General features: G+C 39.7%; 3 protein-coding genes across 7 annotated transcripts in view; all 3 read left to right on the forward strand.

Moving 5' to 3' along the window:
• The window catches only part of dlgap2a (discs, large (Drosophila) homolog-associated protein 2a), a 133,275-nt gene extending 120,090 nt beyond the window's left edge, over positions 1–13,185 (forward strand). The window contains exons 9-14 of the mRNA XM_029493720.1: positions 2,445–2,830; positions 7,302–7,390; positions 7,476–7,915; positions 8,026–8,117; positions 11,731–11,898; positions 12,202–13,185. Of these exons, the coding sequence (XP_029349580.1) occupies positions 2,445–2,830; positions 7,302–7,390; positions 7,476–7,915; positions 8,026–8,117; positions 11,731–11,898; positions 12,202–12,408 (1,382 nt within the window). The 3' untranslated portion in view covers positions 12,409–13,185. The remainder of the gene's footprint in view (positions 1–2,444; positions 2,831–7,301; positions 7,391–7,475; positions 7,916–8,025; positions 8,118–11,730; positions 11,899–12,201) is intronic.
• A 6,553-nt stretch (positions 13,186–19,738) lies between these two features.
• cln8 (CLN8 transmembrane ER and ERGIC protein) lies at positions 19,739–23,211 on the forward strand. Of its 3 annotated transcripts, none has more exons than XM_029494036.1 (3): positions 19,739–19,814; positions 20,118–20,727; positions 21,156–23,211. In XM_029494036.1, exons 2-3 carry the CDS (start codon positions 20,188–20,190, stop codon positions 21,480–21,482), a joined length of 867 nt encoding a protein of 288 aa, XP_029349896.1. In that variant the 5' UTR covers positions 19,739–19,814; positions 20,118–20,187; the 3' UTR covers positions 21,483–23,211. The 3 variants fall into 3 exon arrangements, with proteins under 3 accessions (XP_029349896.1, XP_029349898.1, XP_029349897.1); XM_029494038.1 differs by having other exon boundaries at positions 19,779–19,800; XM_029494037.1 differs by lacking the exon at positions 19,739–19,814 and having other exon boundaries at positions 19,835–20,727.
• Positions 23,212–23,743: 532 nt separating this feature from the next.
• The window catches only part of arhgef10 (Rho guanine nucleotide exchange factor (GEF) 10), a 44,801-nt gene continuing 40,951 nt past the window's right edge, over positions 23,744–27,593 (forward strand). For all 3 annotated transcript variants that reach the window (XM_029493632.1, XM_029493633.1, XM_029493634.1), the window contains exon 1: positions 23,744–23,881. The gene's annotated coding sequence lies outside the window, so the exon portion shown is untranslated. The remainder of the gene's footprint in view (positions 23,882–27,593) is intronic.

Consider the following 27,593-nt stretch of genomic DNA (forward strand, 5'->3'; position numbering starts at 1 on the left):
TGGCATGTTGAAAACGTGTCAACAGCAAACGAGTTTAAAACCAAAGAGCAGCCCTTCACATTGGCCATGTTTACATTATCTCCTCCTTATGAGTTGGTGTATTGAAAAACCTTTGGGAAAGGTACTGACCCAACAAGTCTACTTGAATTTTATTGAACTGACATGACAAACGTGAACTCTATTTTCTATCTGTCATTCTTTTCTGAAAATCATCTAATGCCAATATGTAATTTTTCTGTCTGGATAAATGTGACTCCTCCGCGCTTTGCTGACATCAGATCATTCTTTTTTTGCCTGTTGAATCTGATTTCTTCAACATCAGAGATGTTGATTTTTTTTTTTCCCCATCACATCCCCATCTAGCACTCCTGCCATTCATTTAATCTTAATTAAACAAATGTTTACATTTTGACAAAAGGCTCAACAAAAAAGAGTTCTCCAGATAATATCACATGCCCGTCATACCACAACAAAGATTTCTGTTTAAATGCCAAATCACTGGAACAAAATCATCAGCGTATTTGTTATCACGTGTCAAGGTTAGGTCACCCTTGTCATGACCTTTACAATTACAACCAAAAGATAATGTAGGAAACAAATGTTAGCAGTGTCAGATGGAAATGGGAAAGAGTGAGTGGGTGAGTGATTGGGGTCACTTCAGAGGAAAAATAAATGCTGAGTAATCCTGCCACTGCTAAGAGGGAACAAGAATTATGACCCCCTCCCAACTCTTCCTTAGCACAACTGACTGGCTAATAATGGCTCTATTCTGGTCCTCCTGCTGAATCACGCCCCCTGAACAGGTCATCTCTTTCCTCCCTTTATCTCTCCTCACTCCCTGATTTATCCCTGCTCTCTGTCACACACATGTACTCCTCTCCTTCACCTTGTCCTCTTGTCCTCTCCTGTTTCCTTTCTACATCTCTGGCTCCTTTCACCTCATCTTACTCACTAATGCATCTCCTCAGCCATGAGAAGTTAATTTTGTGAATGGACAGCAGCGTGCGTCATTAAGCCTCCGGAGCTGGACGCTTTTCACAGACCAGACGTCTCCACCTATTTATAAGCACATGCAAAATATGTGTGAGAGAGAGGCCAAAAGGTATTGCAGATTTGAGTTGAAGCTCTAACTGTTAAATCCACCTCCTAAAAAGTGGTTGCAAAACAAAAAACCTGTCACTTGTTTTGAACAACAGAGCGTTTCTTCTGCTCTAATTGCAGAATTTGGGCTGAAGTGTAGTTTGGGTGAAATGCTTTTAATCTGTTTTCAGGGGGCCAAAATGTATGCGGGATGGGGCTCATTAGAACTTGAATAGCTCTTGTTTTGGTCTTTTACGGACTTCCTTAATTGCTTTGTGTGATGTAAGCATTTGCAAGGCAGGAACAGAGACACAGTTCAACACCATTTGCATCTTTGTCAGGAAAAACGATAACCCATAACTTAACCTGCAGCTCGACTCACTGTTATTCTCTTTCTGCTCTTCTTGGCTCTGAGATAGCTCTCAGCTTTGATCAAAACATACAAACATACTTTGTGCTTCAGATCTTTTGGCCTATAACTGCACAGAGCAAGCTCTTCTCTCAAAGCCTCGCTCAAAAATAAATATAAGTGAAAGCCTAGAAGGTTTTCATGTCCAATTCCTCAGTCCATCTCTCTGTGGATTAAGTCCATATTCTCATTTGCACTTGAAAGAAAGTAATCCTCCCTCCTTCTGTCGTGAAATGGACAGAATAAGGCGATGAGAGTTGTCAGCCTTGCTTGAGCACTACCTTCTCACCAGGATGCTCTACATAAGTGCTGGTGATTGCTTCTCTGGCTTTTTGAACATCTACGTCTTCATGTTTTTCTTGCTGCCAAGAAAAGACCAAAGCCAACAATGAATTTATCCAATTAACAAGTATTGGATATGTATTTTAAGTCTGATACAGATTGGATGAAACTATTAAAAGCACATCTTTTTCCATAACATGTTCTCTCATTATGATTAACACAAGCCTAAAATAGTACCCAGTAAATGGGCAGTCATTCCTGTCTCTATTTCAGGAAAGTACACAGCGCAGCAGTTGTAGGAAATCAGGGACCTTTAACATTTAAAGTTAAACATTAAGGAGAGATTTGAGAGAAACTACTTTAAGATGATATTACCTTGAAACTGAGTTGTGAAGCATTAGTACCTTTCTAAGAGGTTTTCTAAAGGATGACATGAAGGCCTGGGGGGAATTCTGATTTTGACTTGGTACAATAATTAATTAAAATGGTTCAAACCTTGTTGTATTCTCGAGAAAATCCACAGTCGAAAACCAGAACATTTGTTTTTTTTTTTCCTATTCCTTGTAAAAGACAGGATGGTTTTCTTATTCAATAACACAAAATGACTATGACTGAAAACTATCAACAGTGAAAATTCTGTTTTTGAATAATCATGTCTTTGCACGTTTTGCAGCCATCACCTATACACCCAACTACAAGAAGACTCCTCCTCCGGTACCACCACGCACCACCTCCAAACCCCTCATCTCCATCACGGCCCAGAGCAGCACCGAGTCCACCCAGGATGCTTACCACGAGGGGAGGCACCCCCATGGTGGGATGTGGGCCCCTGATGGTCTCGGCCTGGGACTGAGCCCAGGCAGGGCCCTCTATAACTCCACCGACAGCCTGGACAGCACCAAGGCTGTGACTATAGCCATGGAGGCAGCTGGAGTCATGGCTGGAAAAAGACACCCGTCCACAGACAGCCACAGCTCGGTGCTCACCTGTGACAAGGCCATCTTGGTGTCCAAGGCTGAGGAATATCTCAAGACTCCTCGATCATCTATAGGAATACAGGTTGGTCCTATCTCTAAGGGCATATGATGAGCAGATCTCAGATAAGCCTAAAGAAGACCTAAAGCCCGTTCCACCACTAGTCTGTGCTTGGTTGATGATGATACAGAATACTCTCACGCACATGTTCAGCCCTTAAACAGTGCTCTCTCTTTTTTCAGCAGCTAAAAATAGCAAGAGTGAGTCATATTCCTGCAATCCATCAATTAAGATTCAACTCATGCTGGAGCGGCTTTTAGTCAATAATAGTTCACTTCATGGTCTGTTCACTCCCTCTTCACTTACTGTACCTGTCTCTCTCCCTCTATCCAGTCTCACTCATGCTCCCTCTCTCTCTTTCTCTTTCTCTCCCACTTTCACGCTGTCCTTCTCCACCTCTCCACTCTCTGTGATCTTCCCTTGGCTTTTCATTCTTTGATACTTGCTGAGGCTCCAGTGCTGTTGATCTCATGTCAGCATCTAGAGGTTGCGGAACAAAGAGGGGAATCTGTTGTTGCTTGCATCATCAACTCAGAGCCAATCATAGTATTTACCAGAAGAAAACATGAAAATTATCAACATTCAAAAAGCAAAATTGTTGCTGTGTTCCGGGAGTAGTGATTTTCCTTTTCTGTATATTTATTCTTTATTATCATCATCCCCCCTTCCACGTTTACTTTCCTGTATTTGTCTGTTCACACTTTCACTCCTGTCTTGCTATCATCCAATTTCCATCGACAAGCACAGAGTTGAACTCAAAAACCCTTCAAATATTCAAAGGAGAAAAAAAAACATCAATTCATCTCATTCTTCTAGTGGCTGATATTAACTGGGTGCTGTTCAAGTTTTGTGCCAAATAAATCAAGGCCGCCTTAAAGGGAAATTGCTGTTTTGTTTTTTTAATCCAGGTGATATTAAGAGTCCTTTGGTTGAAGATTACTCTAACAAATCCCGAAACACCCTAAGGCCATTGACTGTCAGGTGTTGCCATCAGGGAGTTGGCCAGCAAATAAGAGTTCTGGGAAGTCAGCTAATACTACTGCAGTCACTGTGTTGTATTACATCCAGACTTTGTATAAAGCGGCATTACACTTCCCTGCTGGGTAAATGTACACAATAAATAACACATTTGTTTGAGCAGCCTATTAAAATGGTGTCCTGGAGTCAGTCTTGAAAAGAATCTTGGTAACTATCTGCTTTTTCTTTGTTTATACAAAAATAAGGACTGAAGTTATTGCAAGATGATTGTCATCATTAAGGTCTTGTATTCATATACCATACTAGTTTTTTTTTTCTTTTTTTTTTTTTTTTTATTCATGTTGGGTAAACATAAAAAACATCTACTTCATAGTGTAGTCATACATTTACTCATATATCACCTAACCAGTCATTCAACGAGCAGTTATCTCTTTACACTGTCTGTGTCTGACATTTAATTCCTCACCCACTTAGAACATTCAGTATCTGTTTGCTGTTCGCCAGCGTCTGGGTCTCTCAGCCAAGGCTGATCTGCTACCTAACCACAAGGATGAGGACTCATTTTAAATAGCAGGCCTGCAGCATATAAACCTCATTGTCATGTCTCACCAAACTTCACAATGGAAGCATCATCTCTCACCTCACTAAATCAGTGCACACGCAGCTCCAGTTCAGTTCATTCATTACAAGGAGGGAGGAAAACAGAACAAATATAGGGTGGATGAGCTAAGTGTGTGCAGGAGACAACACACAGTTCAAGAGGTTGAGTGAAATTAAGGAAGGTGTTGTGTGTTTCTGAATGCATGTCTGTGTTTGTGTGACAGTGGCTGAAATGCAGAGTGTACATATTTTTCATACTTCACGCCCTTGCATTTGATGAAAATGAGCTTTAATTCTACAGCATAATTTTATTCGTCATAGTGTGGCATTTATGTTGGGGGTTAGTTTGCAGTTATTGATCAGGTTCAGAGTTTGTTTAGTTTCTGAGAAATTTCCAAATAGCTTCATTTAAAAACTGTTCCTTTCATGAGCTTCTCTGTCTAACTTGTAGCCCACCTTGTTTCGTTAAAGCTTGTCAAAAGATGCTGCTTTAGGATCTGGATGGGCGTGACAATAATGTGTTACAGCAAGCGCCTCTTGGGAACTTTCAGTATTGATTCATTTACATTGAGGACAGGTTTGTTTGACCTCATCATATCATACAGCCAATCGGTCTGCTTCACCTGCTGCTGGCAGTATAATTAACCCGACTTAGTCTGCCTCTTCATTGATCGACCGTTTGCTTTTTACATCCTCTATCTCTAAGGTCAACATGTTTTTAATTCCTGGCGGTGTGGACGTGATGTTGTCTTGAATTCCCTCAGCCCTGAGAGGCTGCTTTATAGCTGCAATTTGTACATTAAAGCTGCAACATGTTTGTGCTCTGAGGCACTGATTAATTTATTTACAAAAATAGTTTTAATTGGAGCCATAATGAGGCTGCATAAAGAGGCAGTCAAAGCTTTTAACCTCAAACGCACTCTGACTGGCAAAAGTCACCAGGTGGTGTTTATGTGTTTTGGATGAAAGGCACAGAGGCTCTGTTCAACTTTTTGCTGATGCTCACAGTCTCCACACCTGTGCCGATGTTGTGACTGTGATTACTGATGCAGTGTGTGTGTGTGTGTGTGTGTGTGTGTAACATACCTCTATGTACATCCTCAGAGTAGTAAGCCTCTTTGGGTATAACTCTACCAGCCTCCTGGATGTTTTGTCTTCCTTCAGCTCTCATCCATCACAGACATTAAACTCATTCTCTCTTCACAAGGTGGACTTTGCTCTGTCTCTAACACAAACTAATGGAGGTCACCTCAGGAAGATGGTCCACACTCATTTCCTCATTGCCAACAGCATCTCCTAAACCACCTGACAGAACACAAAATGGACAAATGTGACACTGACCACTGCACAACAGAGGCGGGGTTGACATTTCTCCATCAAACAAGCCCGTCTCATTTGAATCTGCGCCTTTCACTCACTCTTGAAGTTGAAGCTCTGTGAATGTCAGATACTCATATGGACATAGTGAAATGTTTCCTGGAATCATTCAGGCAATACTGGAGTTCTTGGTACAGTAGAAACAAACTGATTTTTCAATAATGCCCAATTCGTCTAAAAAAGCATACTAATAAAATTTATAGAATACATTTCAAGAGCGTTTTTTTTTTTTTTTTTTTTTTGTTGTTGTTTTTGTTTTTTTGTTTTTTTGACTTTTTACTGGAAACTAAATCAGCCACAATGCACTGTCCTTTGATGAGTGGACCATTTTGATCCAGCCATAATGAAAAACGGCTCGCTGGGCCTCAAACAAGAAAGACTGAAATGACAAAAAAACAGAGGCTTAAGACACCAACAAAGGAAAAAGATTGTGACAGTAAGCTAGCAGGAAACTGTGAACGCTGGACGAGGAGAGGAGTGAAAGCAATGAAATTAAAAACGAAGGAGATGAGTAAGTGGTGAAAGAAGTAGAAAATGACAGAAAAGCACAGCAGAAATGGTGAGAACTGACAGGGTTTCCAAAGAGCTGGTAAAATGTAGGGCACCAGGGAGTGATGCAGACAGCAATAAAGAGTGTCTGTATTTGGGCTGCTGGATCAGGATCTCAGCCATGAAGCAGCAGGCAGTATCATCATCAGTCACTCTTCCTCCTCATCCTATAATATCCACTAATGTTGGCCTATCTATCATTGTGTAACTATGCTCAGTCTTGAATACTTGGCCAGCCAACCCCATGTAAACTATTCAGTAGTTTTCTCGTAGATTCTTAACAAGGTGCTAACTAAACATGGCATATTATCATCTTGTAAAATTGATTAGGCCGATAAAGTGCAGTGTGTTAACAGAGCTTTAGTGCCATAAACATTAAGAGTGAACCAACACAGAAATTATGAGTGTAATTACTCTGTCACCTCGTGAAGTGTTACACATTCATTGTTAATACAAAAATATTAATTAGTGCGACTTTAACTCCAAAAAACACTTTCCAAAATAAGGATTATAGCGCTTTCTGGTACCGATTATACCAGAAAATGTTTTTTACCTTCATTTTTTGATTCACGTATTTCTATTGTCACAAATCATATAATGTGAAATTGAGAATTAAGAGAATTATTTGCACATTTGCTGTGCTCAACAGCTTAATGTTATATGAAAATAATGAGATTTAAACATTACAACATTACACAACTGTCAACATTTTCAAGTAAAATGGCCATTTTTACAGTGTGGTGAATAACACGCAGCACAGTCTCCCTTAATTTTTTATATTAATTTCTGTAGCGGCCTAAAGTTCTCTGCAGTAAACCTCCTCAGTCTTGTTACCTATACAGCCTCCATAAATCTTAGTGTTTACTTTCTGACAGGCACGGTACAGTTGAGGTGCTCTCTCCTGTCCCAAACCAATAAACCAAGCAAAGCTGGGGAATGGTCTCTCACGTAATGAGAAGCACTGCTGATTTGTATCACTTCTTTGTTTTAGGTGGAAGCAGCCACGGACTCTGAATCTGAAAGCAAAGGCTCCCGGGAGTACCACTCTGTTGGGATCCAAGTAGAAGATGAGAAAAAAGGGTGAGAGAAAGATTCAGATCTTACAAACAATGTTCCCATTGTCACTGCTGTTATCCGTCAGTTCAGCTTGTGTTTCTCTCTGCAGACAGGGCAGGTTCAAGCGCTCCAACAGTGTGACTGCAGCTGTGCAGGCAGACATGGAGTTGGAAGGCTTCCCTACCATGGAGGACAAAGGTCTGCAATTCGGTGGGGGCTTCCAGCGTCACTCAGAGCCCAGCACACCTACACAATACGGGGCGGTGCGAACTGTACGCACCCAGGGGCTCTTCAGCTACCGAGAAGATTACCGTACCCCGGCTGAACCCCCCAGCCCCAGGGAGACCAGCAGCGAGACCACCTGGCAGCTGGAACCCCCCTCCCCACGGGAAAGCACAGTCTCTTCAGGCGAGTCTGGAAGGGTGTCACCCTCTCTGCGGAGGGATGGGAGCTGGTTCATGCAACTGCTCCACACAGAGACCAAGAGGATGGAGGGCTGGTGCAAAGAGATGGAGGCAGAAGCTGAAGAGAATGACCTGTCAGAAGACAGTGAGTGTTCAAAGCTACCTATATTTCTCATTTTTGTTTTCCACTTGCTGTACTGTGAACTTCTGGAAAATGTGTGTTGTACAGTAGTTTATATGCTGTGTGTGTGTCAGTCCTAGGCAAGATCCGGAGTGCAGTGGGAAGCGCTCAGCTGCTCATGTCTCAGAAATTTCAGCAATTCTATTGGCTGTGTCAGCAGAACCTGGTAAGAAACCTACAAAATAGAGACATGTGAGTGGTCCCACACCCTGCTTAGTCAATGTGTGCTGTGGCCAAAAGGAGAGAAAAATGTGTTAATTCCTTTTGTTATTAATAAAATCTGGACAATGATCATCGATGTATCTCAATAACATCAGAAACAATTACTTTACATAATCATTCAATACGATAGGCAGTGAAGCAAATGTTGATGATAAATAACAAAACAAAAAGAAAAATACTAGACTAATTTTCCATGATGGATTGCAATAAAGTATTAAATTGTATTATTTTCGTGGCAACTGAGACAAACTTAGTGATTGAGTCACATATGGGTCATATCCAGCTTTATAGCCCACTCCTAAGGTCCAGAGGTCAGAAGCTGAATGGGACATTCATATTTGAGCTGAATTTTTCTATATTAACAATACACAACCATGGATGGATGCAGAAGCGAGGAGAACAGAACAAAAAAGAAGAGAAGATTAAAAAAGAAGACAAGAGACAAAGCTTCAGCCAATTCTGGGTTTAAATACACAAAATATCAGGACAGCAGCTGCTCTATTGCTCATCAGGGAGGTCAGGAACACACACAGGGTCCTGGAAGTCTGCTGCACATTTTTCTTTACGCGGTTCCCATGTTGTTTTATTGATCTGAGTGTCTGAGTACCCAATATTTCAAGTGAATTTGGTGCAGAGTTATGCCAGATAGTGATGCTGTTTTTGCACTCTGCAGCAGAAACAGCTCATTCAGGGGGGAATGGAGACTGCATAGTAATTAGATACAGCAAACCAGCATTTTAGACCAAGTTAAGTGCTTTTTGTCCTTTGAAGGAGACAATGTTACGCAGGTTTACTCAGGAACTTCTTCATTACAAACAGCTGCAACATTTTAACACGTAAAGAGCAATATAGCACATTTTGGCTTAATTAGTGAAATAAATGCTCTGAAAATAGCAGCTTTAAAATCCCAAGTGTTTTATCCAACTTCTTCTCCCTACTTTATGGATCAACTTTCATAAAGTCTGACTTGAAAATTCTCAGTAAGTACACAAACAGTTTGTGTGGAGCTCTTGTCTGGGAGGTGCTCCAGGATTAAAAGCACACACTGACACAGCCAGGGCTTAAAACTTACTCTAACTCCTCCTAAATCTGTCAGCTCTGGATATTTGAAGCTTTAAGACTTCCAAGACAGTTTTCAGAATATCAGAAGTTCAGGGGTCAGAATAAAGCTGATGAAGTGCTGAGGCAGTGCCACAGTAATTCCAGATAACAGGAATGTTTTTTGGCATACTTTACCTGATGGACACTATGATTTTTATAATCAAAGGTTTATTTTTCTCTTCTTTTCATTCTTTTATTACACAGATTCCTTAATGCTTTACAAATGTCAGACGCCGGGATTTTGATGAAGTATGAAAGTTTCAAGTATTTTAGTTGTGCCATTTCACATTATAACTATCACAGAAAAATAAAACAAGATTACTGTAAAATTTTACCTGCCTATGCTGTTAAATTTATTGGATAGACAACTTTTAGGGCTGAATGAAAGATTTTGTTTTTCATTTACAATTTGTGCTCATTTCTGCAATGCCATGACAGAAGATCATTAATGTTTAAAGTCATAGCCAGATAACACTTTGCAAGCATCTCTTTAATGTATATTTTACAGCTAAGGAGGTTCGCTGCAAATTCAAATAGTAGTTAAATTTTTCAGCAGCTCCAGTCTGCATTTTGATGTGTCTTTGGGAAAGATGAACACCACATAGTCAATCTGTGAATGCGAGTGTATGGTAGAAAAGAATCATCTGTGTTGGAAAAAGTGTTGTTTGCATACGTTGGGGTGAATGTGGCTTCCACTGCAAAAGTGCTTTAATGGCAAATAAGACTAGAAAATTGCTATACAAGTGTAGTGCATTTACCATTTATGCTGCTGAAACAGCTTCTTGTAGCGGGATATAATGCCACTTTGAGCAGGAAAAGAAAAAACACTGGAAACAGCTGGGAAAAAAACTGATATAATACCTCTCTCGTGACTAGAGCAGAGACAGCCATCATACTGCTGCTTTAGAGGACCATCAGACCTATTCCAACTGTAGCAAGGTTTAAAGTGCGACTGTAGGGCCGTTGTTGTGGTCAAAGAGTCGACATGCCTTATCCCAGATGAAGCAGGGCACACAATTTCTAGGATATAGCACTGAAAATACTCCTAGCCTGAAATGGACTGAAAGGAAAATACAGCCTATAAGAACACATTCACAGGGATGGTTTTACTGTGAAAAATCATGCACTCAGCATTCTCTTTTATGTATAGAGTAATTCATTCATAAAGCAAGCTCATGACCCTCGTGCCATTAGCATCATGCTCCGAAAAGCCTTCTGAATAAAATGCAAAGTGTGGTGTATCAGGAGCTCCTTAACTGAATAGGCTATTCAGATTCAGATTCAAATTTAGACAACTTTATTCATCCCAGAGGGGCTTTGCGTTTGCAGCTACCCAGTCCATGAACACCTTACATTTCAATTATTCAGCTCCCAGATAAGCCAAATAGTTAGGTGGTAGGCCCCCAGATCAACATACATGAGCAAAACGAGGAGAGCGGTCGCAAAAGATAATGAACAATAAATAGGGCATAATAAAACAGGTCATTTGCCTGACAGTAATATTTGAAGTAGTTAACAGAAAAAGATAACGGCATCGAAAAACTGAGTAAAAGAAAATAACATGCATAAGAAAATATTGTTAGACTTTAACAGCCTGATGGCACAAAGGATAAAGGACTTGGAGAGGTGGAGAAGTGATGGAAGCATGTAATGTTAAGAAAACTGTCCAAAATTCAGATGAGCAACAGTCTTTTTGAAAACCAGTTGAGAATAGGTAAACAGTGATCTGTGCTTGCTCTCATGAGCTGAAAAAACAAGTGTTGGCACTGCTGCCTTAGAAGCAGAGGCAATGAGGCAGTCCTCAGTTTATTTCTGAGCTCATCCATGGAAATATAATAGGATTGTTCCCCGCCTTGAGTTGTTTTCCCTCATTTCAACTGGAGCACTGCAAACTGGTCTCTATACCTGTTTTGTGTGTCACAAGGACATCTAGTGGATCTAAACTAAAGTGCAGTGACCACCATCTGTGTCCATCATGCAGTTGGGTGGAGCAAGTTTTGAGAAGTTACCAATAAAGCAATGTTTCAGATAAAATGAAAGAAAAGCAGTAGTAATGATTTGCTGGTTTGGTCTGATATATTATTATAGATCGGTGTGTAAGCAGCATTTCACTGCTGTAGCTGTTAGAGATGCGTTCAGTTCATTGATACACCATTTGGTATATAGGATCACTAGATTAATTTTAGGGGTCATGAGATGATGACATATTAAATGAATACACTGAAATGAATTGGAGTGGAAGTATTAAGTAGCAAAAAATGTAAATACTCAAGTAAAGTGCAGGTACCTGAGTAAATTGACTTTCCTTTCCCCCAGTGCTCATGTGTCAAAGATACCAGTCAGTGTGCAACTTGTGCTTATTGTCTGGGTTACAGACAATCTGAGTGATCAGGAAATGTCACCACAAACATTAACTACATCCTTACCATAACTCTTCACTCTTGTTTTTTGCATAGGACCCCAGCGCCATGCCACGGCCCACCTCTCAGGACCTGGCTGGATTCTGGGACCTGCTACAGCTCTCCATCGACGACGTCACCATGAAGTTTGGCCAGCTGCAGCAGATCAAGAAGAACAACTGGAGGCCTGTGGACAGCCCAGAGAAAAAGGTGAGCACTTTCCTGGCAGTGTTAGTCCTGACACACTGGTCAAGATGTCACTTGGATTTTGGACAGTGATCCTGACAAAACTCAACCAGAGTAAATGTTATTCTGTGAAAGTGTGAGAAACTGAATTTTTGATTCATATTTTCATTTAAATGTTTCCATTGTGCTGCACATTGTTTTGTGGAAGAATTACTGTAAAAAAAATCTAATCAACATCTAATGTGCAATATCATGACTTTGACTTACTATATTAACAGTTTTGAAATTTAACATAATTTCCATTTTAAAGTACTCTCTATTCTCTATGTTTTCTTCTTAAAGCCACCAGCTCCTGTACCAAAGAAGACAGTTCGACAGAGGAGTATGGTAACAAGGGAGAAATCCCTTGACCTCCCAGACAGACATCGACAGGAGGCTCGGCGCCGGCTCATGGCAGCCAAGCGGGCAGCCTCCTTCCGGCAGAACTCAGCCTCTGAGCGAGCGGACAGCATTGAGATCTATATTCCTGAAGCTCAGACTAGACTTTGAGGAAATACGGTCAGGGCCAACATGTCTCCCTGCTCCCACGTTCAAACGACTTTCAAACTAGCCTTTTTCTAGACTGCTACTCTCTTTTCTCTTCCTTTATCCATCTGTTGTCTGATTGCAATAGCCATCCTCAGCGCCCATCACCATTGGCCTGTAGGATGTGCCAAGCCTCTTCTCCCATTGCCAGAATAAGTGTTAGCAGAAGTGTATGTCTGACATCGGTCGGTTGGGTTTCTCCTTGGTTTGCTGGTGATCATGATACCCAGCCTACAAGCTCTCTCATCCAATGTCCTGGATGGGTACATCTGTAGTTTTTCAGCATTTGCAAAGTGCCATTTAAAAAGTGCAGCTTTGAAAACCTACCAGCAACCAGGCCTTTGAGCTAAAAGAGCAAATGAGGGAAATTGTACTTATTTCAAGTTGTTCAAAAATGGTCAGACTTAGTGAACCTTAAGTATTTTTAAATAATTTAAGGTTATATTGTGACTCTTATTTTCTTTGTTCTTTTTGGAGTAAATGTTAATTATGAATATCACAAAATTGTTGTAAGTTCAAAACTTTGAAAAGTGCCAATGCTTGAAATACCTCAACTATGTGCATGTGGCACTGATCACCCATTCAAGGTTATTCAGGCAGCCCTTATAAGCTCTGGACTGGTCAGTGTTGAAAAATACAGCTTTCTACCCAATCTGGTTGTAGTCACACATTTTTCATGGTGTGGACTGGTTTGAAAATTGACATCTGTCAGCCCATTAACATGCACATTTCAAACTACTTCCTATATATCTCATACTCCCGTTGCCAACTTTCAAATATCGACATTTACTTGAAGCAGAAAACATGCAAGTCTAGTGCCAACATTGTCATTACGTCAATGCAGTAGGAAAAAAATTATGAAAGTTTGTGTAACTCCTTAGATCAAAATGTGTAGACAAATGCACTTGTGCACTTATTACAATTGTCTCTATTTCCAAGGGAAATGTACATACCCAAGTTCACAATAGTACTGTTGTATTTTTGTATATTAGCAGGAAGAATATTAATTTTTGTCAATTTTCCTACATATCCATGGCTTGCCTGCCCTCTCTTGCTTTTGACAAATCTGGATCTGTTTCACACATACAGTGGCTTGTACACACACAAAACCAAACTGCTGTGTTTTTGTCTAATGTATTTCTCTCAGGCCTTTCCAAGTAGCGCTCCCTTCCACAGTTAATGAGGAGTGATTAAAAAAAAAATAAAAAAAGTCCCCAAAAACATAAACAAAATACCTGCATACCAGTTCCTTTAATCAAAGTTAGTTAGTTGTATTCCTTGAAAGTTCTGTGTTGCTAAAAGTCTACCTACACAGGATCATAACTGCACTGACCCCCTCTAGGAAACACTGATGAAATTAGGACAAAGGCATTCCAGGAGGAAGCAAGAGGCAAATCCCAAATAAGTCAAACTCTGCATGTCTCCGATGGAAAGGAAATATGCATGAGGAACAGAATATTATTTGTCTGTGGCTCTGTGGATCTGTGGGTTATCCTTTGTTACAATCTGCTTTAGTTAGTCAGATATTATTATATGCCTTTGATTATCATTGCAGTGCTGAGGCTCACTACAGAGGCTGGTTGCACCGGTTCTTTGTCACCTAGGATGTAGTTTTAACGTAAGTGTTTGACATTAGTGAGAGGAAATATCCACCGATGTAATGTGGGATGTACTACACAAACAAATTCATATGAAGAGGTTAGTCCTTACACAATACTCAAACATAGCTAACTGACCCAACTGAATAACTAACACTAGGTTGTAATAATTGGAGATTACCCTATGTTGAATTAAAACGTTTTGATAGTGACTTCATGCTAAATGAATGAACCCTGATGGCAAGTATGAACAGTCATTTAGACTGAAGGAATAATGCTCACATGAGAAACACATGCACATATAAATAAAAGTGTTGGTTTCACAGCACAATTTCCTACAGTGACTTCCTGTTTACATAGATAGCTGCTTAATGCGCCATGCTCTAGATGTGTCTCAGCAAGTCACACATGACTTGCTAAAATGATTAGGTAAATCACTAATTTGAGACTGGCTGGTGAGTAAAAAACATACAAATTTGTTAATAATGTTCAAATAACTGGTGCAACCCAGCTAATAATATTTGATGAGTAAAACCCAAATTTATGTTATGGAGCCTTGAATAAGAAATCCTGAAATTATGATGATCTTTATTCGTTTAATTCAAAATTAATGATGTATGGGTAATTAAGTCTGCTGGTCAAAAATTTGACCAATGAACCAACTAAATGGTGCTTCTTTATATTAATCGTTACAGTACTAGACAAACAATCAATGCAACACAATGTGCAATCAGCTAATCAAAATATCACATGAAAATCATTTTCTATATCTTATGAATTTCTTGTTGATTAACCGTGCCAGTGCCTGTGTGCAGCTTCTGTAACAGTAGGACCAGCGAGTTTGAACCTTGAGGATTAACGATAACTCGTATTTCCGTGAATTTGAATACTTTGCGTACGCATGTGTGTGTCTGTGTTTATCTTGTTTTTCTGGCACCGCTGATATGGTCAAAGTGAATCTGGGGACATTGTGCGTTTGAGTCTGCCTTATTTCCTTATTACTACCTAACTGTGGCCTGACCTGCAGCTCTGTCTGACACACAGCCAAACACACGTGCGGATACATATTGTCCCTGTGTCATCAGCGTTCGTCTGAAATATATTGTAGATGGAATAGCATACTTTTTTCACTGTATGCATCTTAAATTTCAATCCACAAAACAGCTCTGAATCCCTCATGACTCCAAGTGAAGCTTCAAATTGTCTCCAGTTTTCAAACCAACCTTTCTCTGATTCAGAATGCATTATAAATTTTTTCAGTCGTCACAAATACTTGTAGCACAGCTCAGCCAATATATTTCAGAGAGCTAAAACGGATTTTCAGTCTAACAAATCACCAAAAAACCGAAGTCAGCTGGAGGGGGACAGTGTCTCAGGCAGGTCTTGCCATACTTAATTTACAGATTGGGCTTTTAATAGCCCACAGCTTAGTGTAAGATTACACATTTTCTTTAAAAACACACTCATGTATAATTTTGCCGTTTTTTTTCTACAGCAGAGGCAAGAACCTTAAAGAGTATGACAGCAGGTTTCTGGAAAGCGCCCGCGTGTGCAATGCCAAGCAGTTGGCAGAGCTGTTGCCACAGTGGCAGGCAGACAGGGAAGAGACAGACTTGGCCTGACATATGCTGGCTTAGAGGAGCTGAGAGCTCTGCACTGAGCCCCAAACTGCTGCTGTTGTATGCTGTTGTGTAGCTGGAAGGCTGTTCTGTGTGGATTGCTGGGTGCTGCGCTGGGTATTTTTCAGCCTGCCTTTGACTAAGCAAAGCAGCTTATGTAAGATTTCAGGTCCTCAGTGAGATCAAGCAACAGCCCTCAAGGCCCTTCAAAGCTTGTGTTGATAAATGTATTGCTGAATATTGGCCTACAGTGTGGAACTTAAGCATCAGCACTACACAAATTTGGTTCGATCAATCTCTGCTGAGCTGGTTTCACAGAAGGCTGCGATTGTAACAACAGAAGTGTTTCTCATATATGCAAATTGATCCGGGCCTCGAAAAAACTATTAACTGTATCCCCCACCTTGGTTCGGTTTAAAGCACATCTCTCCCTCCTCCAAGAGGCATTCACATAATTGCAATTAAACTGTTTTTCTTGTTAAACCATGAACAAACCATCTCAAATAGCAAAGTGAGCTCAGCGCCAGAAGTCATAGGTGAGCAGAAAATGGTGAAAAGGATTTACATAATAAAGAAAGACACACACTGAAGTAAATTTCTATCTACAGTTAGAAGTAAGAACAAGATTATAGAAACACTATATTTTTTAGAACCACTCTTTCTCAGATTTTAAGCCATTTTAAGTATTGAACAAAATCTTTCTGCTGCGTTGGTCAGGTCAAGTTTGTCATAGTGAAAATCATTTTCCACTGAGGAGGCCCTATTTTTCTTTCTTTTTTTTTTTTTTATCCTTTCATTAAATTTTATCCAAATATGTGTTTAACAAATGGTTGAAATGGCTTTCTTGTGTGTTTCCTCCCTCTGAAGATCATTTTTGTGGGCTCTATGTGGAATTTCTTAAGTTAACAGACATTTTTTTGTGGTGAGCATGGAATACTGGCATCAATAGAGGAAAACTTACTCAGCAGAACGTAACTGTTTTAACGTTTTGAAAAGTTGAATCAGTATGGTAAAAACCCAGAAGCCTGAAAATGTTATTAATTTCACATTAAATGTCATGAGGGCAGCAATTAACTACAAGTGCCATCTTTTTTGACTTATCCAGCATACTGTAAAACTGTTCCTCCACACAACTACATATCCCTCATCAGTTCTGTGTAAGCAAGCCATTTCTGCCATCGCCCTATCTATTCCCTTTCCCAGTCACATATTTCTATCATTTCAGCCCGCACCTTGACATTCTGTGGCCTCTCTTCTGGTATACGACTGTCGATCCACTTTTCCCTCTAAACCCCACGATGTGAAATATTTCCAGGGGGCTTTTTCGTAACCCTGCTGCGGAAAGAGCATCAAACTCACTGAGATATAGCCTGATACAACACTTCCTTGAACTTGGAATGTGAAACAACTCTATAATTACTAGATAAAATGAAAAAGGTAGTTTAGCTAAAACTATTTTCATCTCTTGTATATCATATCTATAGTGAGGATGAATATAATTCCAAATATTCATTATTTGTAAAGAAATATATATATAGATATATAAATATATAATATATGCTTCATTGAAACATAACTATTTTCTGCTCTTGTTCATGTTTTGTTTTCATTTTTACTTTGTTACAGTTGTTTTATAAGCTCATATGATGGCATGCGAAATACTGATTCTGAATGTAGGCTTATTTATTTTGTCAAAAGCTGATGACACTGTCCCACAAATGTATATTTGTTATGTATTTATTTAAGTCAATCACATGCATTTATGTGTTATTTCAGTGCAAGTTACCGCATCACAAGGTTATTTTTTGTATGATTTGAGTAGTATGCAACAACATATGCATTCTCCTCTGTTCTTTCCTAGCTTAGCTATTTAAAGATTTTGCCAATTTGAGTAGTTTGATCATTGCTGAGGTCATCCAGTGTAAATAATTCTGCAATTAAATTTTTGGAGAAAAAGTTTGGAAACGTTTGTCTGTGTGGGTGCTTTGAAAATCTAATCTAACTATTCTCTGCTACTATGGCCATTATGGTACAATATAAATATCAATAAAATTTTATTAGTTGATTTAAAATCCCTTAAAGGTTTTATTTCACATTGGCCAAACTATGTTATAACTGCTCAAGTAGCAGAAACAGTGAAAAAAAACAAAAAAAAAACAAACAGCTATTCAGTGCGTCTCCTAATAATAGCTGTATTCTCACTGAATGGATTTTAGCTCACAGGAGGGAGCCCCTCTGAAATTATCAGACTGTTCTTGACATTTCATTCATTTTCTATCTGTAGTTATTTCACTCGCCAAATAGCAATGAGATGGAAGGTGAAGGGTAGCCCTGAATTATGTGTCAAAGAAACTGAAAATACTTGTCTTTGCTCTTGGTTAAGTGAGTCAGGAAAGTCACAACCATCTTGACATTTATAGCATGGATAAAATATGTTATCTTTTAATACAGTCATGGTCAAAAATGTTAGCATGCTCATACTTCTGTCAGATAATGCACCACTTCTCCCTTTGATATTTACACGTTTCTTTTGTTTGCATTAAAGAAAAAAAAAATCTGTGAAAAAAAAAGTTCAATTTAATCTTTTTCCCCACAAAAATACAAAACTGTACTGAACAAAAGTAATTGCAACCTGAACTTAATATTTGGTAGCAAATCCTTTGGAATGGACAAGTGAAATAAATCACCTCCTTAAACCAGAAATAATTTTCTGTTTTAGAGTCCCACAGGGTATTTGATCGTTAGATTTCACATGAAGACAGAGGAAGTTAGAGGAATCTTAAGTGCTTGAGTTAAGCACTGAAGACATGCCCATTAAGGTAATGGGTAACCTGCCGCCCATGGGTGTGAGTGTGAATGATTAGAAATAAGCACTGCAATAGAGCTATCCGGGGTTGCCCCACCCTCACCTGATGTCAGCTGCCATTGGTTCCAGCCCCTCTCTGACCCTGCATGTATAAATGGGATAGATTTTTGGTGGGATGAGATGTCTGACTGGTGGTCTGCTCTAACTCTGACATTAGACAGCGATAAGCTGGGGATTATCAAACATCATGCAACAATAAAAATGATAAAGGTGTCAGATGAAGGAAACAGAGAAGCTGTTTGAACTTTGAGATTTGCAAGTTCCCAAAAGACTTCATTAATGCAACATTTCTCTATAGCAAGCTTGGGCCAACAAAGTGTGAGTTGTTCCCCCCAACAAAGCTATGACATCAATCCTTTAATTGTAAATTGATTGAATTGGGCTACTTTATGGCTTTTCGTTAAATTAAATATTAGATCCTAAAACATTTTGCTCTTTTACGAAATTTTTTTGACTGTAGAACACAACCTGAGAAGATTTTTCTTTGAGCTCTCAATTTCTGGTATATGAACCGAGATCGCCCCCCTGTGGACAAAAAAAAAAAAAAGAGATTGAGAGTTGGATTTCACTGCACACACTTTCTCCTCTTCGTTAACGAATCAAGATTTTATTTGATGGCAATAGCTGATAGTTTGCATTGTTGTGAACTAAATGGTATGCTATAGCTCAAAAGTGCAATTGTTTTTGTTCACCACTAGTTCAATGACTTTAAAATTTGGAGTGCCCATATTATCGTTGTGCCCCTGTGGGTTTCCAACAGTGTGCTCATCTATTGGGAAGATGTTTGGCAGAGTCAGTATTTGTTATCACTAAGGTAGTCAGTGCATTCAAGAGAAAACTGCATTATATCCTGAAATGATAGTTTGTTTGTTTTTTATGAAACCCTGTAGTTCGATATTTCTCTTCCTGTCATCACAAACAATAATTTACATGCTCAAACATATCATTTGTAACCACACAGCTTTCTTATAACACACATAAAAATTATACGTTATTTACATTTAGGCAGTACTTTACAACTAATCTGTTTTGTTTTGTTTGTTACTTGGTGAGTTTCTACTGGTGCTGCTCCGGCCCGTCTGACGGTTATATACCAGTTTCCGAGACAGCCAATCAGCTTCTGGCTCTGAGCGGTGTTGACCAATGAGATAACCGGAAGTACAAAGGGGCGTAACTTCCTGTTTGGAGGTCATGTGACTTAATAGAAGTCATATGATATGAATAGTATTGTAGTTCTGCCGTCATATGGTTTTCAGGAAAACACGTCTGTCCTGTGAGTCTTAGCAGGTAGTAAAATAGTTTTATCACCGCTGGGTGCTGTGGGCAGATATCTTGGGGTGCTTTTGTGTGCTAATTTAGTGTTTTGGGTGGGAATTGAACTCTGACTCGTCGCGTTATTGAGGAGACTTGACGATAAAAGTTAGCTTGAATGGCTAAAACCGTAGCCTGTTATGTTAATGTGACATGCGCAGAGTTAAATACACAGTTGAACAAACCTGTCTGCACTTGCCCCTTGTTTTTGGCAGGTAAGTATTCATATTAGCTGTGTTCAGTGGATGATTTGCTGCCTGTCTTTGTGTCTTTTTGCAGCTGAGCCATGCCTGTCCCTCTCCTGGCCAACAGCCTCACCTGCATATGAGCTCCACATCGGCCCAGCATCATGGATCCTGAGCAGCGAACCAGCCCTCTTCCCCATCCCAGTGCAGAGTACTTCCAATGGGATTATCGCCTACAAGTGATGGGCCTGGGCTTTGGCTTCTATTTATCGATATTCCTCCTCTCTCACCTTCTGTCTGTGGCCCTGTCACACACCTACAAGTGCCTGCTAGCGAAGGAGAAAGTTTTTTGGAACCTCGCAGTCACGCGCGCAGTATTTGGGATCCAAAGTACTGTAGCCGGCCTCCGGGCCCTGACTGAGGACTCTGAGTTAACCAGAGACAGAGTGAGAGGCCAAGAAGACTGGTCGTGGTTCAATGTCCTCACTGCCACTGGCTTTTTTGTGTTTGAGAATATAGCACTTCACACCTCGAGTGTGGTATTTCGGTCGTTCGACCTCCCGCTGGCTACACACCATTTTTTCGCCGTGGCAGGATATGTGGGGGCGGTGGTCTGGGATGGTGTGGGCCATTTCCTGCCGATGGTTACGTTGTTGCTGGAGATGAGCACACCATTTACTTGTATATCCTGGATGTTGCTGAAGGTAGGTACTGAAACTTTCTGTTATCACTTTACTCCATACACATTGTAGTGCAAGCTTAGGGTGGAGATAGTGTCTTTTCTTATCACAATACAGAAAGTACAAAAAGTATTTTTTGGCTAAGTAATAATTTTATCAGAGCGTTAGGGCAGTAATTGCTCTTGTGACCTTTAGGTGATGATCTTTTTCACACAGTGCTAGCAACTATACAATTTAGTGTAGGTGACAAAAGTTTCAATTCCTCTTAGTACTTTGGACCTCATGACTAACCCTAACCCATTCTTAGAAAGAGGAAGCATGTAGTGCCTAACCTTTTACTCTTCCTCTCCAAAGATTTGCATTGAGTACACATATGCTACAGGGACAAAGACTACATAGAAATGTTATGGTATGGTCTAAAAAGCCTATCTATGTTTCTTTCAACCCAACAGGCCGGTTGCACATCCACCCTGTTCTGGAAAGCCAATCAGTGGGTGATGATCCACATGTTCCACTGTCGCATGGTGCTCACCTATTACATGTGGTGGATAACCATGACCAACTGGGGAGAAATCTGCACCCATGTGGCTCTCCCCCACCGACTGGTCTTCTTCACTGGTCTCGCTCTGCTCACTTTCATCATCAACCCCATTTGGACGCATAAGAAGACCATGCAGCTGCTCAAACCTGTAGACTGGAACTTTGACAACAAAGCAGCTCCTCTAAATGGTTCCCCAGAGAGCCAATCTAGGGGTCCAGTCAAATCTCATGCCAGCTGAGGGGTACCGAGGACATCAAGTCTCATCTATTTTTAATTTTTAATTTTTAATTTTTTAGTGGTTGCTTGAAGTAACTTGATATGGTGACTGAGAGAGGGATATTTTTACCATTTAGGACTGCTGCTACACTGAACTTTGAGATGGTTTCCATATAGGTTTGCTGTTGATGATCTCAAGGACTGTATTATTTACATTTGGTTAGCTCTTAAGTTAGGTGTGATGTTTAAGGTAGTGGAATAGTGTGGTTTGTTTCTGTCACATTCAGGGTGCAGTGCTGTGTCATATCCATTATAGCAGTCATGTAATAGGCTATTTTACGGCTATTTTAATTTACAATATTAAAACTTTATCAGGGAGGGAATCTTAGAGGAAAAGCATGCCTCTTTAAGGACAAGACTCTTTAAGTTTAGATGACATTAACGTGCAAGTCCTAAAAATAATTTTAAAGCACATGTTGACATAATCTTTCTGGTGCATTCGAATTCCTTGGGGTAAATATAAACTTATTAACCTTGACTTATTTTATTAAATTGCAAGCAATAAATCCAAATATAAAAGAAATTAGGCACTGCTGTCATGTTACTGGCGCAATTGTACTATATATCTCTGTCAGCACACAGCTGTTTCTTTTTGTTGTCTTGATAGTGAAGTCCAGTTGGTCTGTTACTTCAAAGAAGATGAGTGCAAACATGTTCTGTGCCTGGGGATATGAGTGAGTGAGGGTTGGTGCTGTGACAAAAGTCATCAAAAGCCTCACGCCAAGAATGTGACCTTTATCATTCATAGACCAATTTATTTATTTATTTTTTTTTTTTAAACAAGCACTTGCTAAGCACTGATAAGGCAATGTACATAAGGAAATTGAGCTATATAGAAGCCGGAGCTTCATAGGGTACATCAAAAGTGGATAGTTGCATCATTTAAATCACGAGTCCCGTTGGTATTTTTTGACTATGAATCCTCTTTTGAAGAGGGAACTTTTTCATGTTCATCACAAAGGAGGCAGTCAATCTTCTTTTCTGATGGGTGAAAGCTCGTGGCTGTTTTGGTGTGGTGATAGAAAGATTGATATTTCACAATACTACAAAAGCTCTTGTTTCACAAAACCGTTTGTTGTCCATAATGAACATGTAATGTAGCGAAACTGAAAAAGTATTAGTACAGACTAAGCAGCATTTTGATCATATTTATGTTTTGTGTAACAAGCCAAAATGTTGTTTCATTAAAGGAGAAAGTATTTCTACTTAGCTATTTCAGTGTTTGTTTGTCAGGCCAAACAATGACTTTATTGTATGTGAAATCTTGGCTTTGAGTGTTGGGTTTGTCTGCTGTCATTTATATGGCTTTCAGTCAGCTATCAGCACAAACCTTTAGCTCTTCACTGTTCTGGCTGCAACATTAAGACATGTAATTTTTTAAAATCTTTTTTTTTTTTTATTATTTATTTATTTGTCAGCATTTAACAGCTTACATTAAATCAGCACACGAAGAAAGAACTGCTTGTGACCATTTTCTGCATTTTAAAGAACATGTAAAAACTGTTTTATTCTACATGGGAATTTATTAAATGTACTGCAAAAATGAATACCATCAGCCTGTGTCATTATGTATTTACTTGTTATGATTGCATAGCGATACAGTATCATTATGGGATGGTTTCCTGTGAGCCCTATGCTATATTCAGGTTATGATGGGCAATACATTGATTTGAGTTATTTTGATATGCATATTAAAATGTTTCCTCACATTCCTTGAGCCTTGTTCATGTTAAGGGTGTGTGATAGACAAGTGCCTGTAGGTGGCAGCATGGGAATAATTATGTTATCAGTTTATGTGTAACCACATATTTCGTCAGATTGTTTTCACTTTAAAGTTGGTTTTTGTTTTTTCAAAGACTGGTCAATTTCAAGATTTTGGTCGTATGGAGCAAATCAGGCAGGTTTTGTGGGGAGAGTCTGCCGTGCGGGGCTCGGCAGACTCAAGACACCAGACAATACAAATGCTTTCGGTCAGCACAACACCGAGTTAGACAAAACTTGCAGCCATCATCTCACAGCTGTTTCAGAGGGGAGCCACCTCACTGGTCACGTGGGCAGCTCGGAACTCCTCGGTCCGTGGCGCCGCAGAAGAAGCCGGAGGTTTGATTGATGCGCTGTCCAACCAATCAGAGACGCCCAAGGGCCTCTATCCGGCCAATCAGAAGCAGGGAGGAGGTGAGGACTTTTCATGGATGGAGTGAGTTTGCGTCGAAGAGAGAGATGTTAAAAAGGACGGGGGGCAAAACACAGAGCTCCGCTGCGATTTAAAGTCGTGTCCAAGTTAGAAATGCGCCACGTTTAGCTCTTTCACGGCGTTTTAGCGGGAGGAAAAGGACATTCTTTTGGGAAAAGTCATAAATGGTGAGTTGAGGACTGTTTTATTTCTACATTTCTGTCAAAGTTTTAAACAGCCCAAACTTAACTGTTCAGTCATCCGTTTTGTTTTTTTTTTTTACTTTTCGGTCAGGTGGGCTTGAACTTTGGGGTAGTTATAAGATAAATCTCTGTGAAATGTTTCTTTGTGGATAATGTTCAATGTTTTTTTTATTTTTATTTTTTTAATTTCAAACGGCGTATTGGGAGGCGGCTATAACGTGGCGCCTCAGCTGCCAAGCTGCCATCACTCCGCTACCTGCAGAGACCCAGAGCCACTCACAGTGATGCTCATTAAGGCGTCCTAATATCCACACAGCCTTACAATGTCTGCTAAAAAAAAACATACTAACTGAACAGGATACTGGCATATTTCCTCTGGGTTGAACCCTGTCATCAACATTTTTCATGTGTCTCAGAGTTGAGCACAACCTCAGACTTAGCACAACCCCCTGCTCCTCTTCAGGGATGCAGTTGCAGGTATAACTAGCATTTCTCCTTTTGTAATAATGGTTTAAAGCTGTAGGACTTTGCCATCTCCATTATAATCGTAACCTCATTAATACCCAACTTAACCGTGTTAAATAAGAGCTCCATTACTTGCATAAAACTGTTAATGAGTGGGCAAGTTGTGCAGAGCTGGAGCAGTCAACCCAGCTACAAATTTAAGTAGTCATGCATAGCATTCCTCGGTGCAAAGGCTGCACAGCTTCATTCAACTGGAAGATCAGTCTAAACAGGTGGTAAAACCGTATTTCAATTAAAATATTTCCCTCAGTGTGTGCCTATCTGTACCAAAAGAAAAAGAAAGAAACAGTCAAGAGCTCCCAGGAATCTTTAAAGCTTCGCTAAGCACTCAAAACTTAAATGGAAATGCAAAGGGTTAAATGCAAAGAGGTCTTTGATCTTCATTTGTATTGTCTGGTGTCTTGAACATCCGCTTTACTCAGCCAGTGCATGAATGAGTTAGAAAATTTGCAGATGCATGTACACAAAAGTCTCCTGGTAATTTGTTAGACTAATAACAAGGCTGCAAGTACAGATCCTTAACACCGCAGCCTGCTGTAATAACACCCAGAGAAAGGTGTTAAGGGATGACAGATCATTTCTTTTCTCACTCAGATTCACTTTTTTTTTTCTTTCTTTCTTTTTTAATGTAAGCACTCGGGTGAGGCATTTCGACACACAGGGCTCTTTATGTCACCCATCCTCTGCATCACACCACAGCTTTAGCTGTGTTTTCAGAAATATTGATGGTTAAAAACTTGCGTGGTGTTTTGAGGAAGGAATGTTAGCAATCAATATTGATGTTGATGCAATGTCTATTATGTAGATACTTCAGTAGCCAATATTAATACATTCACTTCTTAATAATCCTTTAGTCAAGTATAAAAACTGGCATAGCCTGCAGCTGTATTATTTTGCTCTCTTGTCCTCTGTAATTGTTGTAGTTAGATGTAGTTTAGTGGAAAAATGCCAGGGATTGTCGATTTCTAAACTTGTGACCAGCTAGTTACTCCTTTGCCAGTAGCAGCTCATGTAAATGCCCTCTGTTTGCCACGACTAAGCCTGGAGTGCCAGAGTATACAGTGGTTGAGCAGAGGAGCATACCATTAATTTTTTTAAAAAGGCAGTGATGAATTCACTGTCCACCCACAACCTCCAAAATGATCCACAGAGATAAGCAATGTATTAGTAACATAGTTCAATAACAGCTGCGAGAGAGAGCCACTGCTCTAATCTGCAGGTGGACATGAGAAATTGCTCACATACCAAAGACTTATTTAGCAGCTGGAAACATGTGGCAGATAAATTTAGAGCTAAAACTGACCTGGGAACATCTGCTATGTTGTATATTGCATCATAGATCCACAATCACGGGGATATTTGATTGCTCAATTCAAATATATGTGTAAGCGCCATGTTCCATGAATCTTTACAGCCAAGGTTAAGTAACATGTAGGGCATTGGCAATCTTGCGCTTCAGACAGTGTGGCAAAACTTTGAAGTCAGTGCATTGACCAGTACATTGATGATTAAGTTGCAGTTACCTGTGCTCATTTGTTGTAGTCTGAATTATCTGAAAAGTTTTCTTTATTCATGTTAAAACGCCTTCCAAGCTTAATTCCAGTATGTAGTTTACTTCTGGTGACATGTTGGGCCACTTAAACTTTGGTGTGGCTCACTGGATGGTTGGAGACAAGTGACAGCCAAGATTGTGGCTGCCTCTGTTTTCAGATGGACATCACATTTGTATTATTATGCAGCTTCATTCTTGGAGTATTTCTGTGATTTCCAAGCTAGCGGGACCGTATCGAAATAAGCATTAGATAAGTAATACTGCTGGTTTTGTAGGGATCTTTTACGTGTGCAAAGTGGTCATTTAATCTTGTGTGTGGCATCATGATGTTGCCAATACATCACCCATAACACCATGAAGTAATGCACCATTGTGGTAGCTCACCAATAACCACATTTGGTTTAGAGGCATGGCGTCAGTGCTTGTAGCTTATGTGTCATGCTATCACATGTCCAATAGCTCATGCTCCTCTGATTTGATAGAAACATTGCAGAACTAAAGGCCTGTTTATTGAAGTGCATTTTTTGTTTTTTCAAAGACTGATCAATTTCAAGATTTTAGTCGAATGGAGCAAATCAGGCAGGTTTTGTGGGGAGAGTCTGCCGTGCGAGGCTGTGTTTGGATTGTAAAGCTTTCGGTCAGCACAACATCGAGTTAGACAAAACTTGCAGCCATCATCTCCTCACAACTGTGAGGGTCTTTGGGGATCTTTTACTATCTCACAATTCGATTCAATTCCAATTTTTGGGGCTGTGATTTGATTCAAAATCAATTTTCGATTCAAAATGATTTCATTCATAATGACTTCTGTGGACCAGACTAGACAAGAGACCGGACTTCCTCAGAGACTAGACTAGACTAGACAAGACCAGACTAGACAAGACACTGGATGTCTCGGCCGTCTGAGTGCTAAGTCAAACGAGAGTCACTCACTGAGCTTAACACAAAGAGGTTGACTATCATGTACTTCAATGGAGATTTCAGTAATTGGTGGAAAACCAAAGAGCATAGGGATAGAAGAAATCAAAATTTTTTTGGTGGATTTGATATTTCCAAAGTTGTGGGATGTATGTTTCATAGTTTTATTGGTATGTTTTTGCTTAAATGTATGTATGCAATAAATTTTTCAGTTATAAATGAAGAAATTGTCTATATCTATAAAACACTGTGTCAGGGTTACATTTGCATAACATGCTAAAAACGGAATTCTCCATTTAAAAACCAGGGGAAAAAAGGAATTCTGGGAAGATTTTATCGGGCTCTGAGTAAAAACCAAAATGAGTCCAAATCTTTGCCTTCAATGAAGATGGGGCTGATTGAATCTCTCTTTCCTCCATTATTGTAGTTTCCTCTTTGTTTTCGTGCTTGCCGTGCATGCATATGTTCTAGAACCGGCTCGCTGGTGACGTCAGGATGTCTTGCATCCAAAATGGAGGCAGACAGCCTATGGATTTGTTTTATTATTATTTTGGGACATTTAAAATGGATTCCAAATCGTAGTAAATGAGAATCGCGATTCTTATATTAATCGATTTTTTTTTTTTTTTGGCCACATCCTACTGTTACATACTGCCATGCATAAGAAAACTTTTGCTGTTGAAGGATCAAAAGTAGATATAA

The sequence above is a fragment of the Echeneis naucrates genome, chromosome 22 (genome assembly GCF_900963305.1).
Source record: "Echeneis naucrates chromosome 22, fEcheNa1.1, whole genome shotgun sequence".
NCBI lineage: Eukaryota > Metazoa > Chordata > Actinopteri > Carangiformes > Echeneidae > Echeneis > Echeneis naucrates.